General features: G+C 42.3%; 1 protein-coding gene across 1 annotated transcript; it reads right to left on the bottom strand.

The window, feature by feature from the left end:
* Positions 1–2,965: 2,965 nt before the first annotated feature.
* LOC124795890 (histone deacetylase HDT3-like) lies at positions 2,966–18,467 on the bottom strand. Its single transcript, XM_047259973.1, has 2 exons — positions 18,192–18,467; positions 2,966–3,268 (listed from the first exon to the last, which is right to left on the bottom strand). Exons 1-2 carry the CDS (start codon positions 18,415–18,417, stop codon positions 3,084–3,086), a joined length of 411 nt encoding a protein of 136 aa, XP_047115929.1. The 5' UTR covers positions 18,418–18,467; the 3' UTR covers positions 2,966–3,083.
* Between the last annotated feature and the right edge of the window lie 1,066 nt (positions 18,468–19,533).

Here is a 19,533-nt window from a genome sequence, read left to right as displayed (position 1 = left end):
GTCCAGAGTTTCTACTGCTTTTCTTAGTGCCTTCGCCAGCAGGGTCACTGGATCTCTTCTAACTGAGAAGGTTTAGAGAATTATGGTCAGTGGCCTCCAACCTCCTCAAAATTTTGAAGATCTAACGCAGCACTCGGAGAGAATTTGGCACGATATCAACAGGCCATCCAACAACTCTATCAACCAATGTCAAGCCGACTAACTGCTTGAATAGGGACCAGAGGTAGAACAACGCGTTATTCATTTGTGGAGCTCTTTCTCTTGAATAAATCACTCAATTTTTCTGAAATTCTAGTAATTTGTTTGTCTGCTAAGGTACATCATACTACCGATTTGCGTGCCACACGGAAATTCCTAGGTGATATGTCCTATTGTGTCAGTATGTATTTGCGATAGTGCTAAAAGCCCCCTCAATGGGATGCGTCTACCGCACTATACGGCACAATTACAAGATTGCTACGCTATCTCCATTCAGTTTCAGCTGCATATTCTTGTCCATCTGAAAATAGTGTCCTCTCATTGCCAAATTTCGAGTCTGTAACGATGAGGTAAAAAGAAATGAAACTGTGTGTTGAAAACTGCCTTTACCTTTCTGAATCAAAAGAATTTGGGTTCTATTGTAACTATGTTCCGCAATATCCCGCCACAACACATAAATGGACGCAGTGGTGGCGATACTATACTATTGTCACCAAGAATAACTCCGAAAGTGTGATAGGAGCTGAAACGTTTGTGGGACAAAAGTTGCATGGGACAACGGGGATCGTAATATGGCGTTAGTTTTTTGTTGCTAGAGATATGAAGGTCGACTTTTTTTTTTAATGGGATGCTATAGTTTGGTACTTATTTTCTGACAGCGGCTATCGAGACGAATCCAATGATGTGCAACAGTAAGGTCTTTGAAGATCAACACAGCGAAGGTCACAAAGGTGGCATGAACGTCCATTTACAGAAGGTGTTCGAAGTGATGACCATTGGTATCAGCGCAATGCTGCAATCTTCTTACCATGGATGGAGTGGTATTCCTTATAGCTTCGGCAATTATCGAAGCACATGCTCTAACAATTCTCTCTCGTACATCTTCAGGTGTAGTTGGAACGTCTTTATAAACAATGTCTTTTACGAAGCCCCACAAGAAAAAATCCAGAGACGTCAAGTCTGGCGAACGTGCCGCTCACGACATGTCTCCTCCGCGACCAATCAAACGATTTGGGAATTGCATCTGCAAATAATTTTTAGCCATCAGCGAAGAATGTGAAGGACTCCCATCTTGTCGATGCCACATTCCGTGCCTTGTTCCCAAAGGTATCTATACCAATAACAGACCTAATGTTTCATGCAGGAATGTAGTGTGCTTCCTACCATTAAGATTTCCTTTGATGAAATAGCGGCCTAAAATTCTGTTCTCCAGAATCCCACATCATACATTCACCGATCACGGTTTTTGGTGTGCAACTTGCCACAGCCAACATGGATTTTCAGTTGATCAGTAATGCATGTCAAGCAAATTAACATTTACATGGTTCGTGAATGTAGCCTCGTCAGTAAATAAAATCAAATTAATAAATGTGTCATCCCTCTGAATCAGAAGTTGAGGCCATCTGAAGAATTCAATGCGACGCATACAATCCGTAGCAGTTAATTCCTGGTGGAGACTGATATGGTAAGGCTGATATTTATAGTGGTGCGGAACACGAACAATACTACTCAGGCTCATTCCAGATTCCCTGGCAATTTGACGCAAACTACCACAAGGATCTCGAACCACATGGCAAGAGTACCAATTTCCGTTTCCTCGTTAGTAACTTTCTTTTGCCGGATATGTTTCCGATGCGTTAAAAATCAAGTTATTCTCAGTTTATAATAAACATATTTAAATCTACGACATGTAGGGTGAGTACGTTGAGGATATCTCTAAGCGTATAAGTCTCTAGCTCTCATTGAATTTCGTTGGCATTCTCCGTAAATGAAAAGCATATCGACTAGTTCTTCGAAGGAATACATCACTCACTTTCGCTTGGCCCGCCGATAGCAGTCTTACCGTTCCTATTAGTGTCGTATTGCGAAACCGTTGAATTATGTTTACATGTCAATGGCACGTTAGATGGATACACCGTATTAGGAGGACATTTACTATTAGCACGATATCCCAGAGAGAATTGTCGGAGCATGTGCTTCGGTAAGTGCAGAAGTGATAAGGAATAGCACTCAATCCATAATAAGAAATTTGCAGCACTGTATTGAAACCGATGGTCATGACTTCGAACACCTTCTGTAAATGGACGTTCATGCCATCTTTTTGACCTTCGTTGACCTTCAAAGACCTTAGTGTTATACATCATTCGATTCGTCTCAATAGCCGCTATCAGAAAATAAGTACCAAATTATAGCATTCCATTAAAACAAAAACAAAAAAAAAAAAAAAAAAAAAAAAAAAAAAAAAAAAAAAAAAAAAAAAAAAAAAACGCCGGCCGCGATGGCCAAGCGGTTCTAGGCGCTTCAGTCCGGAACCGCGTGACTGCTATGGTCGCAGGTTCGAATCCTGCCTCGGGCATGGATGTGTGTGATGTCTTTAGGTTAGTTAGGTTTAAGTAGTTCTAAGTTCTAGGGGCTGATGACCTGAGATGTTAAGTCCCATAGTACTCAGAGCCATTTGAACCATTTTTTTTTTAAAGTTAACCTTCATATCTCTGAAGCGACCCCACCTAGCAACAAAAAAACCCACGTCATATTATGGCTCCCATTTGTCCCACAAACTTTTCAGCTACTATCATACTTCCGGAATTATTCTAGGTGGCAATACTTAGTGACTCACACTGTATGTACGGCTCTTAGCATCCACGGCAGGCGCAATGTCATACTGTCATTTCATTGTTGGGATTTATGTGAGCATTCTGTGAGGAGGTGACTTATTGCAAAGTATATTCGAAATCATTTCTCTGGAGAAAACAGAAAAAAATGGAAATACAAAATGCAACAATCGTCCTTTAATCACTTCTTACAATTGTGATACATAATTTATTAGTTTCATCGCAGTGATGGACTGCGTTCACTGGTTGTTTACAGAAGCGACATACTGTAGATCACTGGTGGTGGGCCCCGGCAGCTTTCACCACTGTTCTGCCGGCTTTCTTGGCAACTGTCCTGGCTTTGGCGGCAGTCCTGGCTTTTGCGGCAGTCCTGGCTTTGCCTGCTGTCCTGGCTTTGGCGGCTTTGGCATGAGCGGCTGTCCTTGCAAGGGCCCTGTGTCTCGAAGCGGCACCATCAGCTAAAAAAGACAAATGAAGTTGTGTAATAACAGCTCACAACTAACTTCCAGTCATGCTAAAGGCCTACTAATCAGCACAATCAGGTTCACGACCAATGAGAGTTAATTTTACATTCAATAGACACTTACAAATTATGAACAATTCAAGTCTATCATTTTCATAATCTTGAGAGTGTATCAGTATATAACGTGTGTGTGATTCAATAGCTAGCGTATGAAGACAGAATACGCATCGTTGTAATACCTGTTGTACAGAGTTCGTGAAGAAAATGTACAGGGTGTACAGCGAAGCAGTCCCTGATACCAAAATTAAATATCCAGAAAACTACGATCGATAAAGGAGTTCAACATACGCTATGTTTATTGCGGAAGCTGTAAGAATTTTATGCAGAAGATATTCAGAGGTTTCGAAATAGTTCGAAAAGCCGCTAATACATGGTGCTGTAATCGCAGTACCGGCCGCGGTGGTCTTGCGGTTCTAGGCGCTGCAGTCCGGAACCGTGGGACTGCTACGGTCGCAGGTTCGAATCCTGCCTCTTGCATGGATGTGTGTGATGTCCTTAGGTTAGTTAGGTTTAAGTAGTTCTAAGTTCTAGGGGACTGATGACCTAAGATGTTAAGTCCCATAGTGCTCAGAGCCATTTTGTAATCGTAGTACGTAGATCCTATAAATAGTGTGCCTCAGCTGAGAGCGATCAGTCCCATCGTTGAAACGTGAAGGAGGTTAGCGTACCGAAGACAGAGACTGAAATCATGTATTCCACTGAACAACGTGTTTTTCTGCTACTGGAATACCACAGATTAGATTATAGTCCTAAGGCAACAGGGGCAGTTTTCATACACTATTTAATGTTCCAAGAGGACACGATGCGAAAACCATTCGCAAGCTCTTCGGCGAAGTCCAACGGACACGCAACGTGGTTAATGATCTATTAGGGAATGTTGGACCAAGGCAAAATGTAGTTCCATCCGAAAATGTCGGCAAGGTTTCTGGAATTATTCAGCAAAATCCAAAAAATTCCGTCTGAATAATTGCAGCGGAAACTGGTTTGAAGCGACCAAGCGAGCAGAAAATACTGAGAGAGAACGTACACATGTTTTCATTCAAAATCCAAACCAGTGGCATATACCTGTACGAACTGTGCAACAGAGGACTGACTTTCTGAACCAGATTGTCATAGTGATTAATAATGAAGGATTTGATGCTGGTTGCATCTCGTTGATAGATGAAGCATACTTCAACATGAATCGAGTCGTGATTAAACAAATTTAGTGATTTTGATAGGCGAGTTTCTACATCTGATAGATGATGTTTAATCAAACTTCACACGAGTGGAATAAGAGCGGCGCTCGTAGCACTACTATGAGGATGCAAATCAGGGTTGCTTTAAATACATGCTGTACCAGCGTGCGCGTTAGTTATCTTTGAGATTGCACATGGTGAGTTTACGTTAGTCAAGAATGCCTTTAAGGCGACAAAAAACGCTATTATCAACTACTCACTGAGTTTGAACGAGGACGTATAATAGGGTTACGAGAAGCCGCATGTTCCTTCTGCGATATTGCAGAAGGACTTTTCAGGAATGTAGCCACTGTACATGAATGCTGCTAGCGGTGGTCGCGAGAATGTACGGTCGCAAGAAGACCGGGCTCCTCAGTGCCACTTGGCAGTAATGAGAGGGAAGACTATCGTGTTTGGTGTGGGGCTCTGGCGCATCGTACTGCATCTGCAGCAGCAATCTGACCAGCAGTTGGCATCACAGTGACACAACGAACTGTTACAAATCAGCTACTTCGTGGACAGCTAAGAGCCAGATACCCTGTGGCTTGCATTCCACTGAAGACTAACCAGCGCCAATTGCGACTTCTGTGGTATCAAGCGAGAGCTCGGTGGAGGACAAGAAGAAGGTCTGTTGTGTTTTCTGATGGAAGCTGTTTCTTCCTCGGTGCCAGTGATGGCTGTGCGTTGGTTACAAGGAGGCCAGTTGAGAGCTTGCAACCAACCTGTCTGCGTGCTGGACACACTGGAGCTACACCTGTAACTAACAAGGGAACCTCCCCATCGCACCCCCCTCAGATTTAGTTATAAGTTGGCACAGTGGATAGGGCTTGAAAAACTGAACACAGATCAATCGAGAAAACAGGGAGAAGTTGTGTGGAACTATGGAAAAATAAGCAAAATATACAAACTGAGTAGTCCATGTGCAACATAGACAACATTATGGATACAATGAGCTCAGTCAGCACTGCCGTGGTCCCGTGGTTAGCGAGATCAGCTGCGGAGCGAGAAGTCCTTGCTTCAAGTCTTCCCTCGAGTATAATATTTATTTTCGCAAAGTTATGATCTGTCCGTTCGTTCATTGACGTCTCTGTTCACTGTAATAAGTTTAGTGTCTGTGTTTTGAGACCGCACCGCAAAACCTAGACGAAGGGACGTGCCACTCCAATGAGAACCGAAAACATTTGATCGCAAGATCATAGGTCAACCGATTCCTCCACAGGAAAACACGTCTGATATATTCTGTACGACACTGGTGACGGCATGTGCGTCACATGACAGGAATATGTTGTCGACCCACCTAACTTGTACACTTGGCGAATCGGTAAAAAGATTCTTCTACCTTGCTCTATTTAGGTTTTCTTGTGGATGTGATAATCACTCCGAAAACAGTGATGAAAACATAAGAGCTTGTGACATAAACTGAAAATAAAAAATAAAACCTTTCACTTGAGGGAAGACTTGAACCAAGGACCTCTCGCTCTGCAGCTGGTCACGCTAACCACGGGACCACGGCACTAGTGAGCTGACAGCGTCCTTGATGTTGCCTATCTTGCACATGGACTACTCAGTTTGTATATTTCGCTTATTTTTTCATAATTCCACACAACTTCTTCCTGTTTTCTCGATTGATCTGTGTTCAGTTTTTCAAGGCCTATCCACTGTGCCAACTTATAACTAAATCTGAGGGGGGTGCGATGGGGAGGTTCCCTTGTAAGAGCTGATTTGCGATTTCGTATTACAGGAGGAGCATTCTCGTGCTTATTCCACGCACGCTGACTGCAGATTTGTACGTCAGTCTGGTGATTAAACCTGCCATTCATGAACAGCATTCTAGGGGGGTTTTCCAACAGGATAATACTAGCCCAAATATCGCTATTGTAACTAAACGAGCTCTACAGAGTATCGACATGTCGCTTAGCCTGCAGGATCACCAGATGTGTCTCCAATCGAGCACATTTGCATGAATGCATTCAACATTCTCGGGGTTGCACCGGTTGATAATGTACCAGCATTTCACATATGCAAAGGCTTATCTCGCGCTTTCATTAAACGGTGATCTTTGAACGTTAATTACTTAAATATGTTACCTAGATAAATGTAATCCCGAAATTCCGTTACACTACATTAATTATTTTGTGGTGCTATGATTTATTCCGTCAGTGTACATTCTTGCTGCAAGCTTTCACATGGAGTGAACAGTACTTTTGACCCTTTAAATTATCAATTGGTCTTCGATGAGACATGTAGATAAAGACTCTAACATGGAATACCATTCACGTTTGAAGACATATTCAATTATGTAGTGGATAATTAGTGATAATTGTGACTTTATTAGTAACATAATTACTTTCATGGTTATAGCATTAAATAGAGATCGAATGTTTATAATGGTTGTTGTTTGATGTTGCAATCGCTGGGAGTTTGATGTAATGGGTTAAACAGACAGCCTTGGGTCGCCCAGCCTTCAGAAACAAGTAAAAAAGCTGATAGAGCTACTGATGCAATTTGTGTACTAAATCTGTTCTATTGACACGTTCCACATCTTAACATTCGTCGTGAATGTGACCTATTGGACAAGTAATTAAAAAACTGTGACTAAATGCATTTGGATAAACATTCGTCCATATATACAATTACTACTGCTTTGTATTTTGTGTACATTAATGGATTTATTGACAAATCTTTTTCGTTTGTTTCATATAAGTTCTCGTTGACATGTATCTTTCAGAATTTTGTTATTAGAATTGGAACTTTGACAAGAAAAAATTTGTAACTGCGGTCTTGTTAGACCGCGATCCTGCCACTGTCGAATTCCACTGATACACGTTTCACCCTCTTACACGAGACATAGCACGGTCTCCTCACAAACTGTCAACAGACAAATCCGATCTCTGAATGAGAAACCCGCTATCTAATCTTCCCTTATATACAGAACCAGCTCTTTGTCTATGGCTTTGCCCACGAACGTGTACGTCACACACATAGCACACATCTCCTCTCCCCTCTCCCTATCACAGCGTTTCCCCCCCCCCTTATCTTCTCCCACCCACGTCTAAGTACATTTACTCCTCCCTCCACCTGTCCACGATCTCTTCTTCTCTGCCTTCATCTCCACCTCATCTCTCCACTCTACCTCCTCCTTACTCCTTTCCCTTTGTCCATCTCCTCCCCTGCTGATTCCATCCACCTTCTCCACCACTCTCTCCATCACCCCCAATCCAGTGGGAACTAGACGATTCTTACCCATGCAGTACTTTCCAGATAATTTTTCATGTGTACCAAGTTTGACTGAAATCAATCCAAAGGTTTAGGTGAAGATGTGCAACATAGATACATACACACGTACACCCATTTATATCGTATCTTCTACCAATCTCGTACAGTTATATAGAAATGCTAATAATCTGCATGCAGTCCATTTCAATTTGACATTTGTTGCATGCCATCTTCATGATATCTATTATGCTGTCTCCGGCATTAGCTGTTATTAGCAATAAAAGACAGGTTTTCGAGTTGAAACTATACAAACGTACGTGATAAGCAGAAGGGGGGGGGGAGGGGGGGAGTGGAGGCAGCAGATGCGGGGCAAAAGATTTGAAATTAATATTACAGCTAGCACGAAATTATGAATGATCAGTATGTGAGGCATCTCGCTATAATAAACTTCCCCGTGGGCACTTCACAGACGATTATTACTTTTCAAGGGAGCACTTCAAATGTTGACGGTAGGCAATGGTTTGTTTTGAAACATGCGAATGAGACTTCTCTCAACCGTGATGGTGTTTCCAGCAGCGGCGTTAGCCATCTCTGGAATGATCCACATACATAGAGTATTCTCTTGTCATATCATCAGCAGCGAATCATGATCAACTTCTGGCATGGAAGAGTGCAAGAGCAACTGCTATAAGATACTGCCAACCCATTTAAATGGTGCTGGCTACCTATTTTTCATACGAGATGCCATGCCACAGTCTTTGAGACAGAGCGTGATGGCACAATGGTTAAGAAACTAGGAGGGTGAAGATGCATGTCCCCGTCAGCCAGCCAGACTTTGGTTTCACTTACTCCGTTTCACCCAAATGGCACGGCATATTTCCTTCGGTGTCCTTCCCAGGCCAATCTGTTATTCCGTGTTTAGTGGCCAGGTTGTCGCCAACTAATTAAAACCCAGTCTTCCTTTGCTTACAATTTTTGGAGACTGTACCTCTCGTTTTACGCGATAGGATGAGGTTTCAACACGACGTGTACCAATGCACTGTGTCAACCTGAGCAACATATATACTCATTACGGAACTGAAATGATAAGACCTGTTCGGTGATTAACAAGAAAGCCGGATGTCAATCCTACAGATTTTTGCCTATGGACTTAGTTGAAGTCGTTGCCTACAAATGGGAACAAGTTAATGTTGAAATGTAGGTTCACCACCTTCCACAAATGCAAACCCTACTTAGTATTATCACATTTCTAAAAAACAAGCCAGCATCATCAGAATGATCAGATAAAGGTAAAACTATAAATAAATATATATTAAGTATCGTTGTCACTTCCCTTGAAACCATGCCTTCCTGAAATTTTTAATATTTTATATATTCTTTTTATCTTTATGGCTTTTGTAAGATCTCGTAGAATAATTCTGGTGATAAAAGCTTGCTTCTAGGAAACGCGTCCACTTACGCGTTTTTGCGCTTTGAAAGATGTCTGATGTTACACTCAGTCATTGATTTTGACTACCACGACCTTGTACCTAATATGGATAAAATCAAAGCGAACGTTTTAGGTTAGGCTTTGTCAGTGCTGCTATTGATAACGATTGAAACAAGTTTACTGCTACCAGTCACAATTCATTTTATTCCCACTACGCATATCAGAGGCTTCAAGCACCATCATCTGGTGGATTTATGTGAATTAATAAATGTAAGCGCTGTATTTACGACTCTGGGGTAACCTGAGCCACTACCTAACAGAAGATAAAACAAAATGCTCTTTTAGTATAAGGTTTATACTTTTGTACTGATATTTATATGAAAATATGAACAAGAATATAAATTAAAAGTAAAAGTACCATCCAGTGTTACAAATTCCTTTTTCTGTCGTGTTACTTGTGGCCACTGGAAGTATTTTCACTTCTACATTTATATTGTTGTTCATATTTCCAATAAGAGAACACCACTAAACTGTAAGTCATATACCGAAACTATATTTAAAAGGGTGAGACCCTTAATTATCGTGAAGCACTAAATATAAGAACTTATTAAAACTGACACTAAAGTGGAGAGCGAAGTACCCAGAGACAGGTACAACAGGAAGTTAAACTTGTGCAAATGTCACCCACATTATGGATTTTTGTTACGTGCTATGTATACAAACAAAGTTTTCAACTATAAGCGTGATAAGTGCATCTAAGAGTATCTTCATTTCTGAGATGTTACAACTTTGATCAGTAGGCTGAAGAAGATCCATCTTATCCCAACAACAGCAGACCACACAGAAGTCGATGTACTCAATGAATAACTACGATTTAGTGTCGTGACAATAACACATGCAACTGGCGTAGGTTTGGATGCATTGCCGTGGCAGAAATAAACAAGGACCAGGTATGTTAACTGTTGTGTAGGTATGCAAAAAATGGCTCTGAGCACTATGGGACTTAACTTCTGAGGTCATCAGTCCCCTAGAACTTAGAACTACTTAAACCTAACTAAGCTAAGGACATCACACACATCCATGCCCAAGGCAGGATTCGAAACTGCGACCGTAGCTGTCGGGCGGTTCCAAACTGAAGCGCCTAGAACCGCTCGGCCACGCCGGCCGGCGTAAGTGTGCAGTTAATTTCAGTTGTTTTGATAAGGGTCCTATAACGATTACGGTCTGTCCAGCACTGGATGATTTCTTCATGAACAAAGTTTAGAATAACGAAACTGTTGATAAAACAAAAGTTTAGTTAAACATTAGAATGAAATATAGAAACCGAAAATGGTTAAGGAGACTAAGTATTTTCCAAAAGTGTGTGAAAAAATGCAGGATTGACGTGAACCTGACCCCATGGGATGTCGCTGCGAACAGTGCCACACAACTTTACTTTTTACCTCTCTCCCTCTTGGATGATAAATGGGCGGAGTAACATGCCACACTACACAGCAGGGAAAGTGGTATGTATTATTTGGCAGGTGTGTAACGGGTATTAAGTGCAGATATTTTTATGTGAGGTACCCCCCCTCCCCATGAACCATGGACCTTGCCGTTGGTGGGGAGGCTTGCGTGCCTCAGCGATACAGATAGCCGTACCGTAGGTGCAGCCACAACGGAGGGGTATCTGTTGAGAGGCCAGACAAACGCGTGGTTCCTGAAGAGGGGCAGCAGCCTTTTCAGGAGTTGCAGGGGCAACAGTCTGGATGACTGACTGATGTGGCCTTGTAACACTAACCAAAACGGCTTTGCTGTGCTGGTACTGCGAATGGTTGAAAGCGAGGGGAAACTACAGCCGTAATTTTTCCCGAGGGCATGCAGCTTTACTGTATGATTAAATGATGATGGCGTCCTCTTGGGTAAAATATTCCGGAGGTAAAATAGTCCCCCATTCGGATCTCCGGGCGGGGACTATTCAAGAGGACGTCGTTATCAGGAGAAAGAAAACTGGCGTTCTACGGATCGGAGCGTGGAATGTCAGATCCCTTAATCGGGCAGGTAGGTTAGAAAATTTAAAAAGGGAAATGGATAGGTTAAAGTTAGATATAGTGGTAATTAGTGAAGTTCGGTGGCAGGAGGAACAACACTTGTGGCCAGGCGAATACAGGGTTGTAAATACAAAGTCAAATAGGGGTAATGCAGGAGTAGGTTTAATAATGAATAAAAAAATAGGAACGCGGGTAAGCTACTACAAACAGCATAGTGAACGCATTATTGTGGCGAAGATAGACACGAAGCCCACGCCCACTACAGTAGTACAAGGTTATATGCCAACTAGCTCTGCAGATGACGAAGAAATTGAAGAAATGTATGATGAAATAAAAGAAATTATTCAGATAATGAAGGGAGACGAAAATTTAATAGTCATGGGTGACTGGAATTCGGTAGCAGGAAAAGGGAGAGAAGGAAACGTAGTAGGTGAATATGGATTGGGGGTAAGAAATGAAAGAGGAACCCGCCTGGTAGAATTTTGTGCAGAGCATAACTTAATCATAGCTAACACTTGGTTCAAGAATCATGAAAGAAGGTTGTATACATGTAAGAACCCTGAAGATACTAGAAGGTATCATATAGATTATGTAATGGTAAGACAGAGATTTAGGAACCAGGTTTTAAATTGTAAGACATTTCCAGGGGCAGATATGGACTCTGACAACAGTCTGTTGGTTATGAACTGTAGATTAAAACTGAAGAAACTACAAAAAGGTGGGAATTTAAGGAGATGGGACCTGGGATAAACTGACTAAACCAGAGTTTGTACAGAGTTTCAGGGAGCGCGTAAGGGAACAAACGGCAGGAATGGGGGAAAGAAATACAGTAGAAGAAGAATGGGTAGCTTTGAGGGATGAAGTAGTGAAGGCAGCAGAGGATCAAGTAGGTAAAAAGACGAGGGCTAGTAGAAATCCATGGGTAATAGAAGAAATATTGAATTTCATTGATGAAAGGAGAAAAAATAAAAATGCAGTAAATGAAGCAGGCAAAAAGGAATACAAACGTCTCAAAAATGAGATCGACAGGAAGTACAAAATGGCTAAGCAGGGATGGCTAGATGACAAATGTAAGGATGCAGAGGCTTATCTCACTAGGGGTAAGATAGATACTGCCTACAGCAAAATTAAAGAGATATTTGGAGAAAACAGAACCACTTGTATGAATATCAAGAGCTCAGATGGAAACTCAGTTTTAAGCAAAGAAGGGAAAGCAGAAAGGTGGAAGGAGTATATAGAGGGTCTATACAAGGGCGATGTGCTTGAGGACAATATTATGGAAATGGAAGAGGATGTAGATGAAGATGAAATGGGAGATATGATACTGCGTGAAGAGTTCGACAGAGCACTGAAAGACCTGAGTCGAAACAAAGCCCCGGGAGTAGACAACATTCCATTGGAACTACTGACGGCCTTGGGAGAGCCAGTCCTGACAAAACTCTATCGTCTGGTGAGCAAGATGTATGAGACAGGCGAAATACCCTCAGACTTCAAGAAGAATGTACACCAAGCAGATTCAGAAGGATGTAGGTTGCAGTAGGTACTGGGAGATGAAGAAGCTTGCACAGGATAGAGTAGCATGGAGAGCAGTCTCAGGACTGAAGACCACAACAACAACCTTAATAGATACTTACGTCAGTCGGTTGGTTGTTTTTTGTCTGCATCGAACAGCCTTCTACGGACATGTCACAAACTTTATGATCTCATGTTTTCTGTATGGTCCTAACCGCACCACTAAGTGGATTGCGCTTATCAGTACATTTAGAGTCCACGCATCCACATTTCAACACTTGACATTCTTCCCAGGGAAAATAAGTATTAGTGGCTTGTTCTTCCCGTATATGCCTGGAGGTACTAACCGAACAAAAATATACGACTTGTAACAAATATAATCATTAGTCTGCAGGTGATGTAATGTTGTTCAGTCCACCATACTCAGTCACGAATAGAAACATCTGTACTTATACCCGTTACACGTTTTATAAACTCTTCCACCCTCTGTTATAAATAACATTCCTAGGTTTAATTAAGAGAGAAAATGCCTCTGAGACGAACTGTAAGCATACAGTGCACAGCAATTGCTTGAATACTTCATAAACCAGATATTTCTGCAACATGGGTGTGATATAAATTGCGCAACAACAAGAGTGAAATGTATTTCTTACAGAAAGTGTATAGAAATTGGGAGTTCATGACTGGCTGAAATTGTCTCCACATGGGAGCGTTAATCTCGCCAGTTCCATTCTAAAGACAGGATTTTCATGCCACGGAGAAGCGGAGGAGGTAGTAAACAAAGAATTGAAACTTCATGGTAGAATAAAACTGTGTGCCGGACCGAGACTCGAAACCCTTGCTTTTTGCAGCAAATGCTCTACCAACTGACCTTTCCCCGCACGACAGACGACCCGTCTTCATAGGCTTACTTCCGCCAGTACCTCGTCTCCCACCTTACAAATATCACACAAGTTCTCTTCCGGAGACACGTCTTAGCCACAGCCTGGGCCATGTTTCCAGTATCACAGGATAACTACTGTGAGATTTGGAAGGTAGGAGAGGAGGTACTGGAAGAAGTGTAGCTGTGAGTAGGGGCCGCCAGTCATGTATGGATAGGTCAGTTGGTAGAGCACCTACCTGCGAAAGGTGAAGGTCATGCCTTCGATTCTCGGCCTGGCATACAGTTTTAATCTGCTAGGAAACTTCATATCAGGGCACAGTTCACTGCAAAGTGAAAACTTCGTTCTGGAAAGAAAGAAGTGTTCAGCAAGCAGAAAGTGAAGAGTTTATGATGAAATTATAGACTGAAATTGGAAGAAGCACCACAAATACGAATTCATCTACAAGCCTTGAAATGCATCCACCTAAAGGACGCTGTATGGAGTTTTCTTACGGGTAGGTAGCTAATTCTGCCCTGCCATGGACTCCAATACTGACATTGCAAATGAGAAATTTCGTCATTCTAGGAGAGGTGCTTGGGCTTAAGTGGCAACTCAACAAAAGATGAAATACACTTTGAGGTCCTGGGTCTATCAAAAATTACATGCAAATGGCTTTATACCTAGAGTTGCACACGTCGTGTTTCCAAACGTTTCGACAGCCATATCCCTATTTGTAGACTGCAGTTGTCCATCAGTTGATAGGACCTCATCTTCAGCCGTCCCATTGGACAGAACCACATTAGTACGTTTCTATACATGAAGTGCTGCCAGAAATGTTGGACATTTTCTCTGCAAGATGCACGAGACTATTTCAATGGTGTTGCCTTGAGAATCCAAACAACTGATCCCATAAGCATCCGACTGGAAGATAATGACTCGTATGATCGTCTGAACTCATTCCTACAACTCTTTTCTCCTATGGAGCTACGTGTAGTGGATGGCGTATGTAATTTAGACTGAAACTGTCGGAGGGTTGTCCCACAGAACTTTATACGTCTTGTCCTATAAGAGAAACTTGAGATATTTGACACAGTAAGGCAAAATTTTATGCCACATGGTAATGGCGGTGGCTAATGAAAACATCTACTCCCACGATTTGCTTGTATTCACTTTTTCTTTCTATTATGTGCAAGTTTTGTTAAACTGAATGCTATTTCAGTAATTTAATTTAATTATCGAGTGAATTTTGATTTAGCAACTGATTTTTATCGACACAATTCGAGCCAGCAGCTACGGATGTACCGTTAGTACAAAATTTTGAAGCAAAGTTTTTGATTTATTAGGTGAACTTAAATATTTCTATGGCTCCCTTTATGAACCTGTGAAGCTTAAGTAATAAACAAGAATTCGACTGCACACTACTTTAAGTTTTAATTGCATTTACCAAGGTCCTTAAACGCAAAACATTTGCAGTATTCATTCCTTTCCGAGGCTGCTAGCCCGTGACTGTTAATATCCCACTGACTCTACGAATTTATTCGTTTATATACCTTAGTTAACCGAGAGAGGTGGTACAGCACGATAGGCACGTACGCACTACGCAAAAGAAGACCAACAAACGGCAGTCTGCCACTTCGTTGGCCGAAATTTGCTTAGCGTGTACGGGTGGCAAATCGGAGCCAACAAAGCTGTTGGTCTTGGTTGCTGTTCGATCTACTGGTGGTAACGTAAAAGCGTTGGCGGTTGGTTGGCAATGGAATCCCTCTCCTAGTGAGGACGCTCGGTACATTGTTCGTTTGTTCGGTAGCGATTTGTTGTGTCTCTACAACGGATGCGTATTTAAGTTTTCCCGGACAACCAACAGTCGCACTTAGTATGTGTCATTGGCCGGTTTCGCTATTTATTTTAACAACAGGTTCACGAGAAGCTCTGCGATTTGTAGTTTAACGTACAGTAGTTGGGTCTTACACTGAAGAGCGAAACTACTTAACAAAAAATAGCGAGTGCCACTTGGGGCTCTTCTGAGACAATGAATTTCAACCGTCTTTGTCTCCCCTGCAATTCGCTCTCTCGCTAAGGATGTGCATTTATTGTGTTTAAAAATACTGGAGTATAGAGTAGAAGATGGAGAGAACATTAATGCTGACGGGGTTTTATCGTGAACGGAAATGTTTGTTAGCCCCTACGAACTGCGATTATAAAAACAAGCTTAAAAGACAGACATTTGGAGAGAAACAGTTCAGCTATTACAGAGCGATAAGCATGATGTGAAAAAGAAAATGGTGTCTTTATTAACGCCTCTTCACTGTGGAAAACAAAGTGAAAAAATAAATTTTCGAGTGACTACTAACTTTCTGCTACAAGTACAGCTCTCTTAAAAGAGGTGTTATCTTTGGAAATTTTGGCACCTACGCAGTTTAATAACAATTAGAAAACTGTAGCTTTCATTAGGAAAAAAATTATGAAATAGCCCATATTCCGATTCAGCTTTCAGGTAGACATTAATTTTATCGCATCATATCGCTTCCTTCTTTTCGAAAGATATCCACCAGTGTAGTTTCTCCTCCTTCTTTCTGTGATGGTCAGCTTCTTAGTGTACAATAAATGCTGCACTTGCAAGGTCTACTAAATATTCTTCTTCCCTCATAATATCGACCGGTGAAATTGTAATTCAAACGCTATTTTGTAAAAATGACGAGACATGAGCTATTTAGGTAAGTTATCAGAACCACCTGCGAAATCCACATGACCGAAACCCTTGGTCCTAAACTTTTCGTTTGGTGTGTGAGAAGCCAAATGCCACCGCAATGGCGACTAACATTCAGCCGAATCCAAACTCTGTTGTTCAGTGGCCTTCGTTGGCTTAGTGTGTACGCGCCTTAAGACACATGTCTCACATGTGGGAGAGCGGCGGTTTAAATCCACTTCCGGCCATCTACACTACTGGCCATTAAAACTGCTACACCACGAAGATGACGTGCCACAGACGCGAAATTTACCCGACTGGAAGAAGATACTGTGATATGCAAATGATTAGCTTTTCAGAGCATTCGCACAAAGTTGGCGCCGGTGGCGACACCTACAACGTGCTGACATGAGGAAAGTTTCCAACCGATTTCTCATAGACAAACAGCAGTTCACTGGCGTTGCCTGGTGAAACGTTGTTGTGATGCCTCGTGTAAGGAGGAGAAATGCGTACCATCACGTTTCCGACTTTGGTAAAGGTCGGATTGTAGCCTATCGCGATTGCGGTTTATCGTATCGCGACATTGCTGCTCGCGTTGGTCGAGATCCAATGACTGTTAGCAGACTATGGAATCGGTGGGTTCAGGAGGGTAATACGGATCCCAACGGCCTCGTATCACTAACAGTCGAGATGACAGGCATCTTACCTGCATGGCTGTAACGGATCGTGCAGCCACGTCTCGATCCCTGAGTCAACAGATGGGGACGTTTGCAAGACAACAACCATCTGCACGAACAGTTCTATGACGTTTGCAGCAGCATGGACTATCAGCTCGGAGACCATGGCTGCGGTTACCCTTGACGCTGCATCACAGACAGGAGCGCCTGCGATGGTGTACTCAACGACCAACCAGGGTGCACGAATGGCAAAACGTCATTTTTTCGGATGTATCCAAGTTCTGTTTACAGCATCATGATGGTCGCATCCGTGTTTGGCGACATCGCGGTGAACGCACATTGAAAGTGTGTATTCGTCATCACCTTACTGGCGTATTACCCGGCGTGATGGTATGGGGTGCCATTGGTTACACGTCTCGGTCACCTCTTGTTCGCATTGACGGGACTTTGAACAGTGGACGTTACATTTCAGATGTGTTACGACCCGTGGCTCTACCCTTCATTCGATCCCTGCGAAACCCTACATTTCAGCAGGATAATGCATGACCGCATGTTGCAGGTCATGTACGGGCCTTTCTGGATACAGAAAATGTTCGACCGCTGCCCTGGCCAGCAAATTTTCCAGATCTCACACCAACTGAAAACGTCTGGTCAATGGTGGCCGAACAACTGGATCGTCACAATACGCCAGTCACTACTCTCGATGAACTATGGTATCGTATTGAAGCTGTATGGGCAGCTGTACCTGTACACGCCATCCAAGCTCTGTTTGACTCAATGCCCAGGCGTATCAAGGCCATTATTACGTCCAGAGGTGGTTGTTCTGGATACTGATTTCTCAGGATCTATGCACCGAAATTGCGTGAAAAGTGTAATGACATGTCAGTTATAGTATAATATATTTGTCTAATGAATACCCGTTCATCATCTGCATTTCTTCTTGATGTAGCAATTGTAATGGCCAGTAGTGTAGATTGAGTTTTCCTATGATTTCCCTAAATCGCTAAACACAAAAGCCGCGAGGGTTTCTTTACAAAGATCACAGGCGATTTTCTTCCCAATCATAAACGATCTCGCCATTGATAGGTCGTTAAACACAAATCTTCCTTTCCATATCATGATACTCAGTTTAGAACCCTCTACCATACGATTAATTAGAACCATACGGCTGGAGACCTTATGCGTATCGTATTTTGTAACGAGTGAGTATTAAAGCTGGTAACTCTACCCTGGCTAGGAGGTGCGTCGTCGCTTTCTTCCGTGGTAAAGTCGACACTGTTGATGTCAACAGGCTCCTCCCCTCCCTCAGGACCTTCGGGCTGCCATTCTGGACACGGCCTTCCGTCATCGGAGTCATCGTCATCGTCCGGGTTGGAGTCGTCTTCGGCGGCGACGTGTTGCGCGCAGAACACGAGCAGATAGGACCCTAGGAGGAGCAGCAAAAGGCGCGACATCTCTCTGTTCGGCTGATACTGCAGACGGTCTACACTCTCCGGCTGGACGATGTACTGTAAAGCCACAGGAAAACGTAGGGTCTTTTATAGGAACACGGCGGTGCGAACCGGATACGTTATCGTTACTGGAAGAAGAATGTTGTTTGCGAGTACACTTCAAGAATGTGCTAATGGAGTACAGTGAACACTAATTAGCTCACACCAATTCGCAGTAATCGTTATTTCAGAACGTCTTCGTTTTTTTTTCTCTTTCTTGAAACGCGATCTTATCTAGTCTGTCCTGCAGGGTGAAAAAAATTCATTGTACACTTACAGTATAAAAAGTGCCATGTGCATAGTTTCGATGCAGTGGGAAGAGCTTTGCGTCGGAACACTCGACTTACTGAAGGTCTAGGCGGAACTTTTGTTATTTCACTTTTCTCATTTTCTGATTCTCATCTGCGCAATATAACTGTAGACATATCCAAGATCTGCAGTTTCTCCAACGTTGGACACAACGGCTACCAATAGACATGTCAGAAGGATTTATGACCAGCGATGATCAGTTAAATATAAATTACTTTTCACAGGACAGAGATAAGTACAAAACTTATGAATGTGGAGATGCAAAACACGCGTAATGTATTCAGCAGCAGAGTGTAGTTGTAATGAATTATATACATTATCAGTGACGGCATGTCTTTCATTGTATTCTCACTCCTGTGTTAGTATTAAATAACTGCGCGTAATTTGCATAAGACCAAATGTAATTGCTGCATAACGAACGAAAACCATATACCGATTCAAACATTATAAAGTTAGAAAACAAAAAATATTACACCTAGCCCCGGAATCCAACTCTTGAACTCTGGTACGCAAAGCCAAAAATGACATTAACTGATGCACTGCTATGTAGTATTGAATGAAGACCCGTGTCAGACATGCTATTACAGTGTTCCCGAACTGTCTTTCCTTCACGTTAATTTTCTACAAAAGATGTGCACAGAACGAAATTTCATTACAGGCCGCTTTAATTTATAATATTAGGAGCCAAGATCGCTTGATGTAAATAGTCTGTTTCATGACCAGTTTCGACAGTAACTAGCTGTTACCTTCAGATTCTCAGATCTCCCAGAA

The sequence above is a fragment of the Schistocerca piceifrons genome, chromosome 1, assembly GCF_021461385.2.
Source record: "Schistocerca piceifrons isolate TAMUIC-IGC-003096 chromosome 1, iqSchPice1.1, whole genome shotgun sequence".
NCBI lineage: Eukaryota > Metazoa > Arthropoda > Insecta > Orthoptera > Acrididae > Schistocerca > Schistocerca piceifrons.
Note: the sequence above shows the minus strand (reverse complement) of the source record. Positions and strands in the feature narration are given on the sequence as shown.

Excerpts from the sequence above, each read along its gene's own strand:
- LOC124795890 (XM_047259973.1), bottom strand. The coding sequence starts at position 18,417 with ATGTCGCGCCTTTTGCTGCTCCTCCTAGGGTCCTATCTGCTCGTGTTC. Across the intron at positions 3,269-18,191 it reads CGACGCACCTCCTAGCCAGG|CTGATGGTGCCGCTTCGAGA; the intron begins GTAGAGTTACCA and ends TGTCTTTTTTAG.